This window comes from Pangasianodon hypophthalmus, chromosome 11, assembly GCF_027358585.1.
Source record: "Pangasianodon hypophthalmus isolate fPanHyp1 chromosome 11, fPanHyp1.pri, whole genome shotgun sequence".
Lineage (NCBI taxonomy): Eukaryota > Metazoa > Chordata > Actinopteri > Siluriformes > Pangasiidae > Pangasianodon > Pangasianodon hypophthalmus.
The window spans coordinates 19,433,743-19,446,349 of NC_069720.1; the positions used below are offsets into that span (position 1 = coordinate 19,433,743).

At 37.7% G+C, this 12,607-nt stretch overlaps 1 protein-coding gene across 8 annotated transcripts in view; it reads left to right on the forward strand.

Moving 5' to 3' along the window:
* The window catches only part of LOC113535669 (cAMP-specific 3',5'-cyclic phosphodiesterase 4D), a 78,562-nt gene that overhangs the window by 55,114 nt on the left and 10,841 nt on the right, over window positions 1-12,607 (forward strand). For 5 of the 8 annotated variants that reach the window (XM_026929145.3, XM_026929161.3, XM_026929153.3 and 2 more), the window contains 6 exons: window positions 7,995-8,183; window positions 8,481-8,522; window positions 9,201-9,234; window positions 9,336-9,409; window positions 9,547-9,596; window positions 10,702-10,814. In XM_026929145.3, the coding sequence (XP_026784946.1) occupies window positions 7,995-8,183; window positions 8,481-8,522; window positions 9,201-9,234; window positions 9,336-9,409; window positions 9,547-9,596; window positions 10,702-10,814 (502 nt within the window). The remainder of the gene's footprint in view (window positions 1-7,994; window positions 8,184-8,480; window positions 8,523-9,200; window positions 9,235-9,335; window positions 9,410-9,546; window positions 9,597-10,701; window positions 10,815-12,607) is intronic. The other 3 variants (XM_026929170.3, XM_026929187.3, XM_026929179.3) reach the window with 1 other exon arrangement.

The window sequence follows — 12,607 nt, forward strand, 5'->3', positions numbered from 1 at the left end:
CATAAATATTTATCATCTTTACTGGTAATCCTAACTAGATGAGTAAAATAAACTAACTTGACAGCGTATTTCAGAAAGCCAGTGAGTAAAATCATGCGCCTACTCCTACTAAAAGACATTTCACATTTCTCATTTCCCATTTTCGAATGATGTTCTTTACTGTTAATAATGATATCTCTAAACACTTTCTTTTTATACCATTCTCCAGCTCTGTGAAAGGTAACTGTTATGTTTTTCTGATCCAGTTGTTTCAAATTAGACTAGACCCTTAACATGACTGTTCCCTGTAAACTAACTTTTCATGCCTTAAATAATGGCAAACACCATTAAATTACCATTGTATTCTCTTATGTAAGTTGTAAACTAGTATTGTTTCCACCCAGAAACCAGAAGAAAAATGCACTCAACTGCAACCACCTTTGTAGAAGCTTAAGAATACTTACTAATACTTTCACCTTTTCTTTTAAGTGCTTTAATTAAAAGGGGAAGTGGTAGAACCTGCTTCACCCCAGGTCCCAATCACTTGTTTATTGAAATGTGCCTATTAAACCCACATCTGCAGACTAAATCAAAGGCCAGCCCTCTTTGCCTCCCTTCTGCTCTTGACTCTAACCCCAGCCTGTGCATTAAGTCTTCATGGCCAAGCACTTCACTACTTAATTGCTTTTGCTCCACAAGTGATGCACACTGTCCAATTGGGATCAATATGGCGTTCCAAATAAAGCCTGGATCTGCTGTGAGCTTAATCAGGCTCAGCAGTGGGGATAGTGGATCCGGAGAGAGTTTGAGCTCTGGACAAGTCCTTGTGTGCTTTTCATTTTGAAGAGCGCTACCCTCGATTATGCCACGCTCGGCGCAACAGTCTTCTCAGACCACCACTGAATAGTGTATTGATTGCGCCATCTCATCACTCCTTTCTTTACCCATGTATCCGATATGCAGAGGCTATTTGTGACTTATCCCTGGTAGTGCAGTTCGTTCTACTATCCTCAGACTTTTCCTGTAGCACCTACTACATACTCCATTCGGGCTCGTTTCTAAACTGAATTCTCTACAGCTGATTCTCTTTCTGCATTTCTGTATTTCACTTTCAGCTGGCTGGTAGATGGGTCACGCAAGTCAACGGAAATAGATCTGTTTTGAGGAAACTAAACTAGGATGACTAGGATGTCTTTGTATGCTGTAGCATTACAATTTACCATCACTGGAACTAAGGGGCCCAAACATGTTCCAGCAAGACAGTGCCCCATGCACAAAGCAAGGTCCATGAAGACATGGTTTGCCAATGCTGGATGGAAGCACTCAAGTGGCCTGCATAGAGCACTGACCTCAACCCCACTGAGCACTTTTGGGATGAATTACAACGCTCACTAATGGTCTTGTGGCTAAATCAGCAAATCCCCATAGCCATGCTCCAAAATCTAGTGGAAAGCCATCTCTGAAGAGTGGAAGTTATTATAGAAGTAAAGGGGGACTAAATCTGCATGTTTAAAAAAACACATATGGTGTCATGGTCAAGTGTCTACAAACTTTTGGTCATATAGTGTATAGTATGGACTGGAGATTCAAGCGGCAAATGTCTTGGCCCTGACCTGATGTCATGTCTGTAATTTGTGTATTGGCATATCTTTTTTGCCAGTGAGGATCAGTGTATAAGATAACAGAGAATTCCCTAAGGCTAGTAATGACAGATTTTTGAGGAACATTTACTGACCATGTCCAGTTCCAGACCACCGAGCTGGTTACAGTCCATCCGAGATATGCCTTGCTCACAGTCTAGTTCTTGCATGTAGTTCTTTTTGGTTTTTAATATTTGGGTAATAAATGCCTCAGTGCCTGTTCTGCTTCAGGCTAGTTAGCTTATCTTTTGTATCTGCAAATCATTTGCATTAAAACACTGTTGGAAAATATGGTGGCTGAATTCTTTTTTGTATACAGTCTACCCAGCCTATTGTGCCTCTCAATAGTACACGCATTGATGGAAAAACCTGGAATGTGCAGCCATGACAGCCTGTTCCCTTACATTGGGTGCCTGTTGAGACTTGTGTGTTGGAGGATTAGCAGTGTTTAGCAGTGATTATTAGGAGGTAATGTACTGAACATATATGGCCTTGTTCAGCCTCCATGCTTAGAAGCAAAAAGAATTTCAAGAATTTAAGAATTCACTTAGAATTTAGCAAATTTGTTTGTTTATTTAATATATTTAATATATTTAATATATCCTGATATTACAATTATACATAACACACCATTTTTAACGACTCTATTTAATGAACATATAACAAATCTGTTATTGAATCAGCATTTACCAAAGGTAGATTTCTAAGTATGATTTGATTATAACTAAAAGTGACATCTTCTTAGCTTGTAAATAGTGCTAGTGCTAGAAATGCATATTGGAAAGACAGAACAGCTTCCACACTGCTTTTGTTTTGTTTTTTTTTTTGTTTTGTTTTTTGCACGCAAATGCAAATGTTGGTGTATTTTCCACATACTTCTATGTACGGTGCTCACAGACAAGCAAAGTAGTGCAGCAACTCTGCTAATTCTCATCCTTTTCATCAGTTAAAAAAAGGGTAGAACTATTACCACACGTAAATGACTACCCTAAAGTGGTGTATACAAAATGCCAAAAATTCTAACTTCACTCCTGGTCATCCAGGCACACAGAAGCTGAGAAAGCAGAAAAGAAGTTACTTTAGATCTGTGGCTAGTTTAAAGGGGAGCTGATGTAACCAGATTACTTATTCTGTGAACGTTGGTAGCATTTATGTTAACTCTATCAAATATAGTCATAGCCAACACAAATCTGCCAGAAGAAAAGATTCGGAAATCTCTTAACTGAAAAAACATCATCCTTTCTTGTTGCAGTTGGCAAACTCACCACAGAAGCTATAGCTAATATTCAGAAGTTAATTATGGGACTTTAATTTCATTTAAGTTTCCCCAGGTACTGTATATTGTAGACACACAACATTTTTTGTCTACAAGATTCTTTTTCAGCCGGGGCAAATTTGCAATAGATTCAGTGCATGATCATTGGTCTACTAAGGCTCACTTACACAAACCACAACCCTAAAACCTCAGTCTACACTTTACCCAACACTAATAATGTTAGGAACCTGCTCAGGTTCTCATACTTTGGTTTTTCTAATAATTTCTTTTGTGTTAGATTCTATGGCATGTCAAAGCTAGACCACAGACCCCACAGGAAAAATATATATATATACAGTATAGTATATTTGTCTATAGTATGCTGAAAAATGCTTCACACCAACATTGAGCACAGGAAATATGCCTTCAGAAGTGTGACTTCCTGTGATGTGAGGAAAATTTTAGACCTAACTGTGTTCATAATCCCCACATAATAATGCTCACAGTCTAATAGATAAAAGCATATTTCTGATATAATAAGCTTTGGAATATTAATCTCTATAAACTACAGTTATTATTGAAGCTAAAACACCTGATGGACTTTCCTACAGGCAAACTGTCCCAAGGCAAGTCCAAGTCCTAAACTTTGAGTTATAAACAAGTCTGAAATAAGGATGTACCTTCTGTTCTGCATGATTTTAACATTTGAATATCCATAAGAGTTCATGAATATGAAATGAATATGTCAGCCCAGTAATTTAGCCTGTAGTCCTGTTACAGCATCAGCAACCAAGATGCCAAGCGCAACTTTCAACATGATGCTACCACCACCATGCTTCTCTGTGGATCATGAGTAGTGTAAGGTTCCACCAAACATTGCACTCTGTGCACAAGGATCAGTTTTGGTCTCATCAGACCAGAGAACCTTTTTCCATGTGCCTCCAACCTCCCTTTTGGCAAACTCTAAACAGGATTTCGTATCCCATGCCACTCATCTATAAAGCCCATCATTGTGAAGTGCATGAGCTGTGGGTGTCCTGTGAAGACCTTCTCCCATCTGAACTGTAGATATCTCCAGGTGCTTCAAAGTTACCCTTGGACCAGGTTGCTTTTCTGACTAATGCCCTTCTTACCCGATCAGATTTTGTTTGCTGGACAACCTCCTCTAGACAGAGTTGCAGTTGTGCCACATGACATTGGAGCTCCACTTTGACGTTGAAAGGTTGAATTTTTTGAAATATTACAAACACTGACTGAAACCAAAATTTTGTCCTGTATTTGTTTTGATAGCTCCTTGGTCTTCATGATGGCATTTGTTGCGGTATGTTCTTTAACAAACTCTGGTTTTGTGTTTGAGAAATAAATATATTTATATTGAGATTGCTTGACACATTAATTACACAAAGGTGGACTAACTAATTTAGGGGTTTCACAGCAAATGGGTGAACACTTATGCAATCACAACTTTTAGATTTTTTATTTGTAAATAATTTTGCAAACTATATAGATTTTCACCCCACCCCACTATTTTGTGTAGATTTATGGCATATAACCCCAATTAAGTCCATTTCAATTTCAGGTTGTAGCACCACAAAATGTGGAAAAGTTCATGGGGGTGAATAGTTATGCAAAGGCTCTGCATCTCTCTTTTGTCCCATGAGTTTCATATCTGACTGGCTGCTCCTGCCTGCTTGAGTGCAAAAAGTGCCTACTGCGAGACTTTTTTAGTTCCAGTGTACACCTAATTTGCACAACAGTTCTGATCCCTGTAGCAAAAATATTGCCAGACATGTCTTCTCTTTTTCACATGTTCTCAGTGACTTCCTCTGGACATAGAACATAATTAATCCCCAAATAGTGATTTCAGTACACCAGTGTTATAATACTTGTGCAATAATATATGTAACTCAATGCTAATAAATGGATAAACAATAAAAAAATATATGTAGAAAAAAACTACACCTGAAATGAGAAGAAAACTATTTGCCACAGAACATAACTAGAAGTATGAACAAATTAATTTGGCCAGTTAACTTAGAATCTGCCCTGAAAGAGAAAACAAAAGGCAAGATTTTCCATCATTAACAGTTTACCCATGACTTTATATAACAAAATTTTCTGTAGTTATAAAAGTACTCATTAATTTGCATTAATTTCACAGAATACAGAAACATACCATGTAATTATTAGTAATGAAATTTTGGGCAAAATTGTTCCAATAATAGTTTTGCTTCTTGACTGCCATCATATGATTCTAAGTCATGTGATTCAAGTCCTCAAGCCCTTGACTCTGCTGAATTGTGTGGGAAATTAAATTGTTCAAAAAATGTATAATTTCACACTTTCAAAGCACACCGCTTTCAAACTAATCACATCAGCTAGTTAGTATGTAAATTTTAATAATAGAACTGTAGCATGAATCAGAAACAAATAAAAGTAATTAATTTAAGTAGTAGATATGATCATGTCCAGTTGTTTATGTATGCTACTAAATAAAAGGCTTTGAGTTTTTACTTTAAAAAAGGGAGAAAGAAGATATGTATGTCAATGGTTAGGAAATTTGTTGAGTCTTGGGGCAGCAACTGCAAAATCTCTGTAATATTTTTCTATTAATTTTTCTGTTAAGAAAGGAGCAGTGAAATGAAGCCGATCAGAACACCTCAGGTGTCTCGTGATAAAGCAGATTGTCAAAATAAGAGCAAGGCTGAGACTTCAGTGGACTTCAAATGAAGTAAAGCTAAAATTGGAGTAATATGATCCTCTCCTCTTTACACCACAGACAAATTATGCAGCAGTATTTTAAAGTATATGAAGCATAAAGTTGAAGACATTTCAGCTCCTGCCTACGTTACAGTGATCTAAGAAAGATGACACAAACACATAGATCATCTTTTCCAAACCAAGAAAAAGAAACAAGAAAGAAGAGTTCATTATGTGGGCATTTCTCCAATAAAATACCTATTTGCTCTCCAAGCAGCTATAAACTTTCCCTTGTACAATATTCTGTGATAAGGTGAAGAAGGGTTGAGATCATGGCCTGAAAATGGGTGAAAAGCATTTTTCCCAAAAATTTGGACCTTTTTTTTTTTTGCTACTGTATTAAGGATACAAAAAGCATGTCTAATACTGCAGTGGGATAAAAATACACCCATAATGAAGTAAATTAACTAGGATAAATACATTAAAATAAGGAAGAAGTGTAAAGGCAGTTATTAGCTGTATGTGGTAAGATGCTAACAAACAGTGCTAGCACATATCATGTAGTTAGAGTTACAGTGGTTTTTTTTTTTATGTAGCTTGAGTTTGTTCAGGAATAAGGAGAACAATATCTTATTGCTAAATTTGCACTTGTGTATATGAATTTATGCCAAAGAAATTTTGAATGATTTATTATATAATATGTGCTGACACATTTGGTTCGTAATCATGAAAACTCAGGGCAAATACAAAACTAAGGAGATCAGACCAACATTTCTCTCAGTGGCACTCTCAAACAAAACTCTGGAATAACATTTAAAGACGTGATGCTGTGAACTGTTTTTCAGTCCACCAAAAAAAATCTGCCATTCAATTTCCATGAGGCTTGAGTAAGGAGCCATGATTGTTGGGTATCAAGGGAAGATAAATCTGTGGAACTACACACAACTGTGAGTGGACTGTATTTCCACAGTGTACAAATAACTGTGGAAAAGAACTCAAGACAATTATCCAATAAGCCAATTCAGTGAAAGCAGCACAAAGCATAAAATCATTCATATACAGGACAAGAGCTTCATTTAATGTTCACATCAATCATCAGAATGGGGAAAAATGTGATCTTAGTGACTTTGACAGTGGCGTGGTTGTTGCTGCCAGACAGACTGGTTTGAGTATTTCAGAAACTGCTGCTTGGTTGAGCATTACTAAAGATGAGTGGGAAAACTATGTGTTTATAGTAGATGAGCACTTTACCGATAGTTGGTCGTGAATTAATAGTGAGATTGTTCTCACATTCGTGAGAATGGAATAGAAATCCCAATCAAAATAACTAGTACTAGACAAGGCATGGTTGTTTTTTTTTCTTTTCTACTTCTCTATAATGTGGATAAAAATGGAAGAGGTTTTTTTTTATGCAGCTGCATGCAGAGATGTATGTGCGATGGAGAGATGTAGTGCAATGCAAATAGGGTTGTGACGTGCTTCACCTGAGTGACTATAAATAGCCTAAGCTGCTGTACAGGTTATTTATAGCCCGCCAGTCGGACCATGTGACTTTCACTGATACACCATCTCACATCAAAGCAGATGCAGATCAACATTTCCTCTGAATGCCAGATACGAATTCCCATGGAAGCGAAAAGGAAATGATCGTTGTCTGATTTCAGTCTGGCAGCCGCTCTGTCCCCTTTCAGTCCCCTGCCACCTTCTCATTGGCTCCTCAGCTACCATTCACTTTCTTCATGAAACAAGTGGCCTCATTCAGATGATCATTCTGATTATGCATTCTGATTATGTGGATCCTACCCAAGAGCTAAAGATAAATGTGTGAGAGTTAGTTATGTCTTTACCATCCCGTCATTAACAGAGAAGAAACACGACGTGACTTTATAGTATTCGAAGCACTTAATATACACAGAATCAGAATTAATGTAAAGTATATAGGTGGAAAAAATTTACAGTAGGTACAGGTGTACAGTTACAGCACAGTCTCTGCCACGACCCAGGCCTGGTTTAGAGAAGGCAGTGTATAACATCAGGCAGTGTTATGCAAGGAATAAAACAGGACGGCACATGCTCTTCAAGAATTCATCAGTGTTGTGGTATAAAATGTATATATCAGGAAGAGTGGGCAAAGTTTGTAATACGAGTCATTTAGAGAATATATATACCATGTACTATATATAAAGCAAGGTTCAAACTTTTAAGCTAATATTTTAACTAATATCTAAACATAGTTATTAACATAATTTCACCATTTTTGTTCCTAGGGATAATGAAAAAACATCTGTGAAGCCCAGCATCCTGAATATTGTGTTGCGTTATTTAAATTTCTTTCTTTTCCTGTTCATTTTGCACTCAAATTTACAGTATGTGCACAACTGTGGTCTAATAATATCTTGGTCTCTTTTTCTCTGTTGCAGTTTTGATGTGGAGAATGGACCATCAGTGGGGCGAGCACTGGACTCTCAGGTCAGCCCGAGCTCTGGCCTGGTCCTGCAGGGCAACTTCCCCCACAGCCAGCGACGCGAGTCTTTCTTGTACCGCTCCGATTCAGACTTTGACATCTCACCAAAAGCAATGTCCCGAAATTCCTCCACTGCTAGTGAGCTGTGAGTATTATTACTCTGCTTAGTTCTGTGCTGATGCTTCATAGCATGATGAGTTGATATTAGAGAGATTATTATGTATTGCAGTGTTTCCTGTTTTTGATAATGGGCTGAAAACAGCTACCTTTAACAAACATCATGCTGAATATTAACATGTGGTTATAACCATGTCCTTTACATTCTGTTATCCTGTTCGTCCTCGTTGTTGACATCATGTTTGATGTCCATGTCTTTTTGCACAAACATCCAAGTGAGGTCATGAGACTCCTTTTGTTTTGTTTTGTTTTTTTTTTTCTCAAGGGAAGAGGGCTTGAAACAGTGGGAAGTCAGTTGCCTGCCTCGGTGAGATAAGCGTGTGGCAACTCTATTTTCCTTTAACAAATTGTTTTTAAAATGTCTTTTCCCATCTACTGACATCCCCACTGGTCACCAAGACCCACTCACATACTCGTTTTCCCATCCCCAACTAGTTCACCAGAAGTCAAGGATATGTGGCTTGATTTTATGTGATGCATGCACCTTTTTCTGTCCTTACTGTTAAAAGATTTTTCCTTGTGCATGACACTCCAGTTGGAACGATATGAGCTTCAGTTTACATGGCCGATATTTATATATACATAAGTTTATTTTTTTTTAAAAATGTTAGCCCTACATATAATCACTCACTTACATTATTTGGGTATTGTATAGTAATATCTTATAAACTAACATTGCACTTTTATGGCTGTTATTATGTATGCATAATTCTCATGTCTTGTAAACTGAAGTGGTTCAGACACCTCACCTCTCACTTCACAGTTTGCTGCTTGTGTGGTATGGTTTAGACCATAAGCTCACTCTGTCTACATGAGGTTGAACTCAGCAGGACAATATTGTGCATAATTTGGTACCCAAAACAGTATTATGAACTGCCGGCCCTATGAAACACCCGGAACATACTGAGAAATTGGGCTTTGTGCTTATTTACTTTCTCAGAAATGTAAAAAAAAAAAAGTACAATTTTTTTTCCTCTTATTTCAGACATGAAGACATGATTGTAACACCATTCGCACAGGTAAGTGAAATTATGTTGTTTCACTGCACTGAATTTGCCATTATGTCCAGTGTTTTGTTGGTTTTAGAGCACATGCCACATATAGATGTTCTTCCACGTAGGTCCTGGCCAGTTTGCGAACAGTGCGGAGCAACTTTGCAGCATTGACTCATCTGCAGGATCGGGGAAGTTGCAAGTAAGAGAGATTGTTTGGTTATATTTGTCCAGCATATTTTATTTGATTTATTTTATTGTTTTATCCCTGTTCAGCCACTGACAAAATGAAAGGATTTTCATACATTGCACTTACTGCCTTTTTCTTTCTTTTTGTAGACGGCCATCAGGCAGTAATCCTCCCTCTGTGTGCAAGCAGGGTGTGCCAGGTCAGTGGCTATGTATTTAGCCCTAGATAGAGAGAGAGAGATAGCTTATTTTGTAAACAAGCCTACTAAGTTTGAGTAAAAATATTGCATCATAATTGGCCGCAGTGAACCACACAGCAAACAAAAGTGAAACAATCCAGAGAGAAGCGTGAGTACTATGACGTCGATCAGTGGTTTCTCTTCATGCTTCTGTTCTGCATGTGAACCCAATCGCAAACACAAAGAAGGAACATGGTGACCCTTAAAAAAATAATAATAATAAATGACAAGCGTAAGAAAATGACACATGTAGCTTGAGGATGGTCATAGAAACTGACAGTAGTGTACGATTCTCAAATACACTACTTCAGATACAAACTAAATAAATAATTCAGTATTTTCTTTCAGAGACATATTAAATTTTCTATTAAAGATCAAACCACAAATGACTCCAAATAAATACAAATAGCTCACTGAATTATAACCATAGAGCTCCATGATTTTTTGAAAATGTTCAATTGGTATTCAATTGGAATCCCGCTGTGAACTCTAATAGGAATTTAGAGTAGTAAATTATTGTTATTTAGTAAATTCTAAACTCAGAATTAGATTTTTATGGATCTTTATGGATTACCCATTGGAATATAGTCTGATTTGATTTCTATAGAGTTCCCATTGTTTTTTCCCTGTTGATGTACTGAGTTTTATGCAGAACATGCAATGTGAATTTCATATGGACTTTATAAGTTCAGGCTTTGGTATTTGTTATGGTATTTGTATTTGTTATGGTATTCTATATATTATGATATATTTTGGTAAATTCAGTGATGATTGTGGAAATTTCAAGGACATCTTATGCCATAAAATCGGCTTTGTTTCCCTTTATGTGAGTTCCAAAGACATTCTGGGGATTTATATGTCTTGCATGACAGGCTAAGTTAAAGAACCATGGTCTAATATTTTATATTGTCCCATATATTACCTATGATTCCCGTTTGCACAACAGTGATGCCCCATGTAGTCCCTTTCCATTGGAAACCCCATGGGAATTTTCATTGGTTCAAGTTGATACCTAGGAAAAGTGTTTTTTCCTTATGTTCATACCTCAATAACTATTCCATTGCAGATGAGGCATACCAGAAGTTGGCCATTGAGACACTGGAAGAACTTGATTGGTGTCTGGACCAGTTGGAGACCCTGCAGACACGTCACTCGGTCAGCGAGATGGCCTCCAATAAGGTAGTTTGTCAGTCTGTGTTCAACATTATGTTCTCTGTTTTCCATTTTGGTACTCATATTTTTCTTCAAATCTGTGAATCATTGAGATACTAGCTAATTGTGGGCATTTGTGAGCTTATGTATGTGGAATAGGGCAGTTAGCATTTTTTCTCCTAGTGTGTTACGCTGCCCTGTGATGGTGCATGAACAACAGTTCAAAAATGGTGCAATTTCTTCCTGTAGCTTGAAGGAAGCACATGCTAGTCTTCACCCTCCCCAGCTGGTAGCTGCCATGTGATAGGGAAGAGTTGGCTGGTGGGTGAGACTTGGAAAATGACCTAATTGAGGAGAACATGGGGGAAAATAAAGATAAAAACACTGGAAACTGGAGTTGGAGGTGTATTTATCGAATGTTAGGTGAAGGCACACGAAGGCATGTTTTTTGATAAATGACATTTGCATTGGCTGATGACTACACATACTTGTGTCTTATTCGACATACATGCAAATTCACACTCATTCTCATTCTCTCACATATAATGCCAAGTCGTGTGCTTGGAAATGTGAATGTGTGGCGATGTGGAGCTAATGTCATGGGAGACCACCAGTCCATGACACTGCTATGTGTAGTACTGAAAATGCTATAAATAGCTTGATACTATAAATAGACAGCTAGTATCGTGGTCTCATATTCCTGCATCCAGAACCACAGTGCAAATATTTTTAAAAAATGTGGAAATGCATATTGCAATTTATTAACTATATAGAATAATAATTAGACTTCTGCTACAACCTCTTATACTTGGATTTTACTGAGTTCCATTATTTCTCAGGCTAAAAAAATACATATTTCCTGTCAAAAACACCAACAAAAAATACATCCATGATTTCACATGTAGCTTGTTGAAGCCATTCAGGAGTTCTTGCTCTTGCTAAACATATTTTATCAAATCTTACATTCTCATCCATTCTGCTTCTTCAGATTCGTTCTTTTTCTCTTTTACACCATCACGAATGGAGTTACCCTTATGCTTTATTCATATTTATCCTTCTGCCCATTTCATGCACATTACGTATGCAAAGCACACACACCTCTAGCCCCATGGGCATGCACACACCTCCCTCCGTACTCACCAGCCAATCATATTGGCTCAACCTCTGTTGTCAGGAGTAGCTGATTGGAAGTTCTAACGCATGCTGGATACTGAGGAGGGGGACGTAGCTTGTGGAAGCATCATACTCTCTCATCTTTCTGTATGTACACACACGGCCAGAAGACAGTGACCAGCATTGACACGTGTTGCCTCTGTGCAGATACGTGGAATCTGTATCTTTCTGTTCTACTTTTTGCTGCGTGGAGCAGCCGGAATTATTCTGCTTGGATTGCATGTGCTGTCAGACTACAGTGGAATTCTAAGCTGCTATTGATATGACTGCATGCAGTGTTCTATAAAGGACTGTGTTGGATAATTAAATAACACTTTTTCTTTCTACAAGATGTGCTCAGTAGGCTCACTATCTCAGTATGGCTTTATACATGTTCTCATGCCAGAGATGCGACTTTCACTCTGGTAAGTGCACTCATGCTCGACTCATGTCATTCACTGGTGCAACCTTTTCCAACATGAGCTACAAGGTTAGAAATATAAAATGTGAACCACAGTGCTAAGAAGAATTTCATTCTGAGGTTGGAAACCATATGTCAGGGTCATATGTTTGGCAATTATCCAGTCAGCCAATTGTGTGGCAGCAGTGCAGTGCATAGAATTATGCAGATGCAGGTCAATAGCTTCACTTAATGCTCACATCAAACA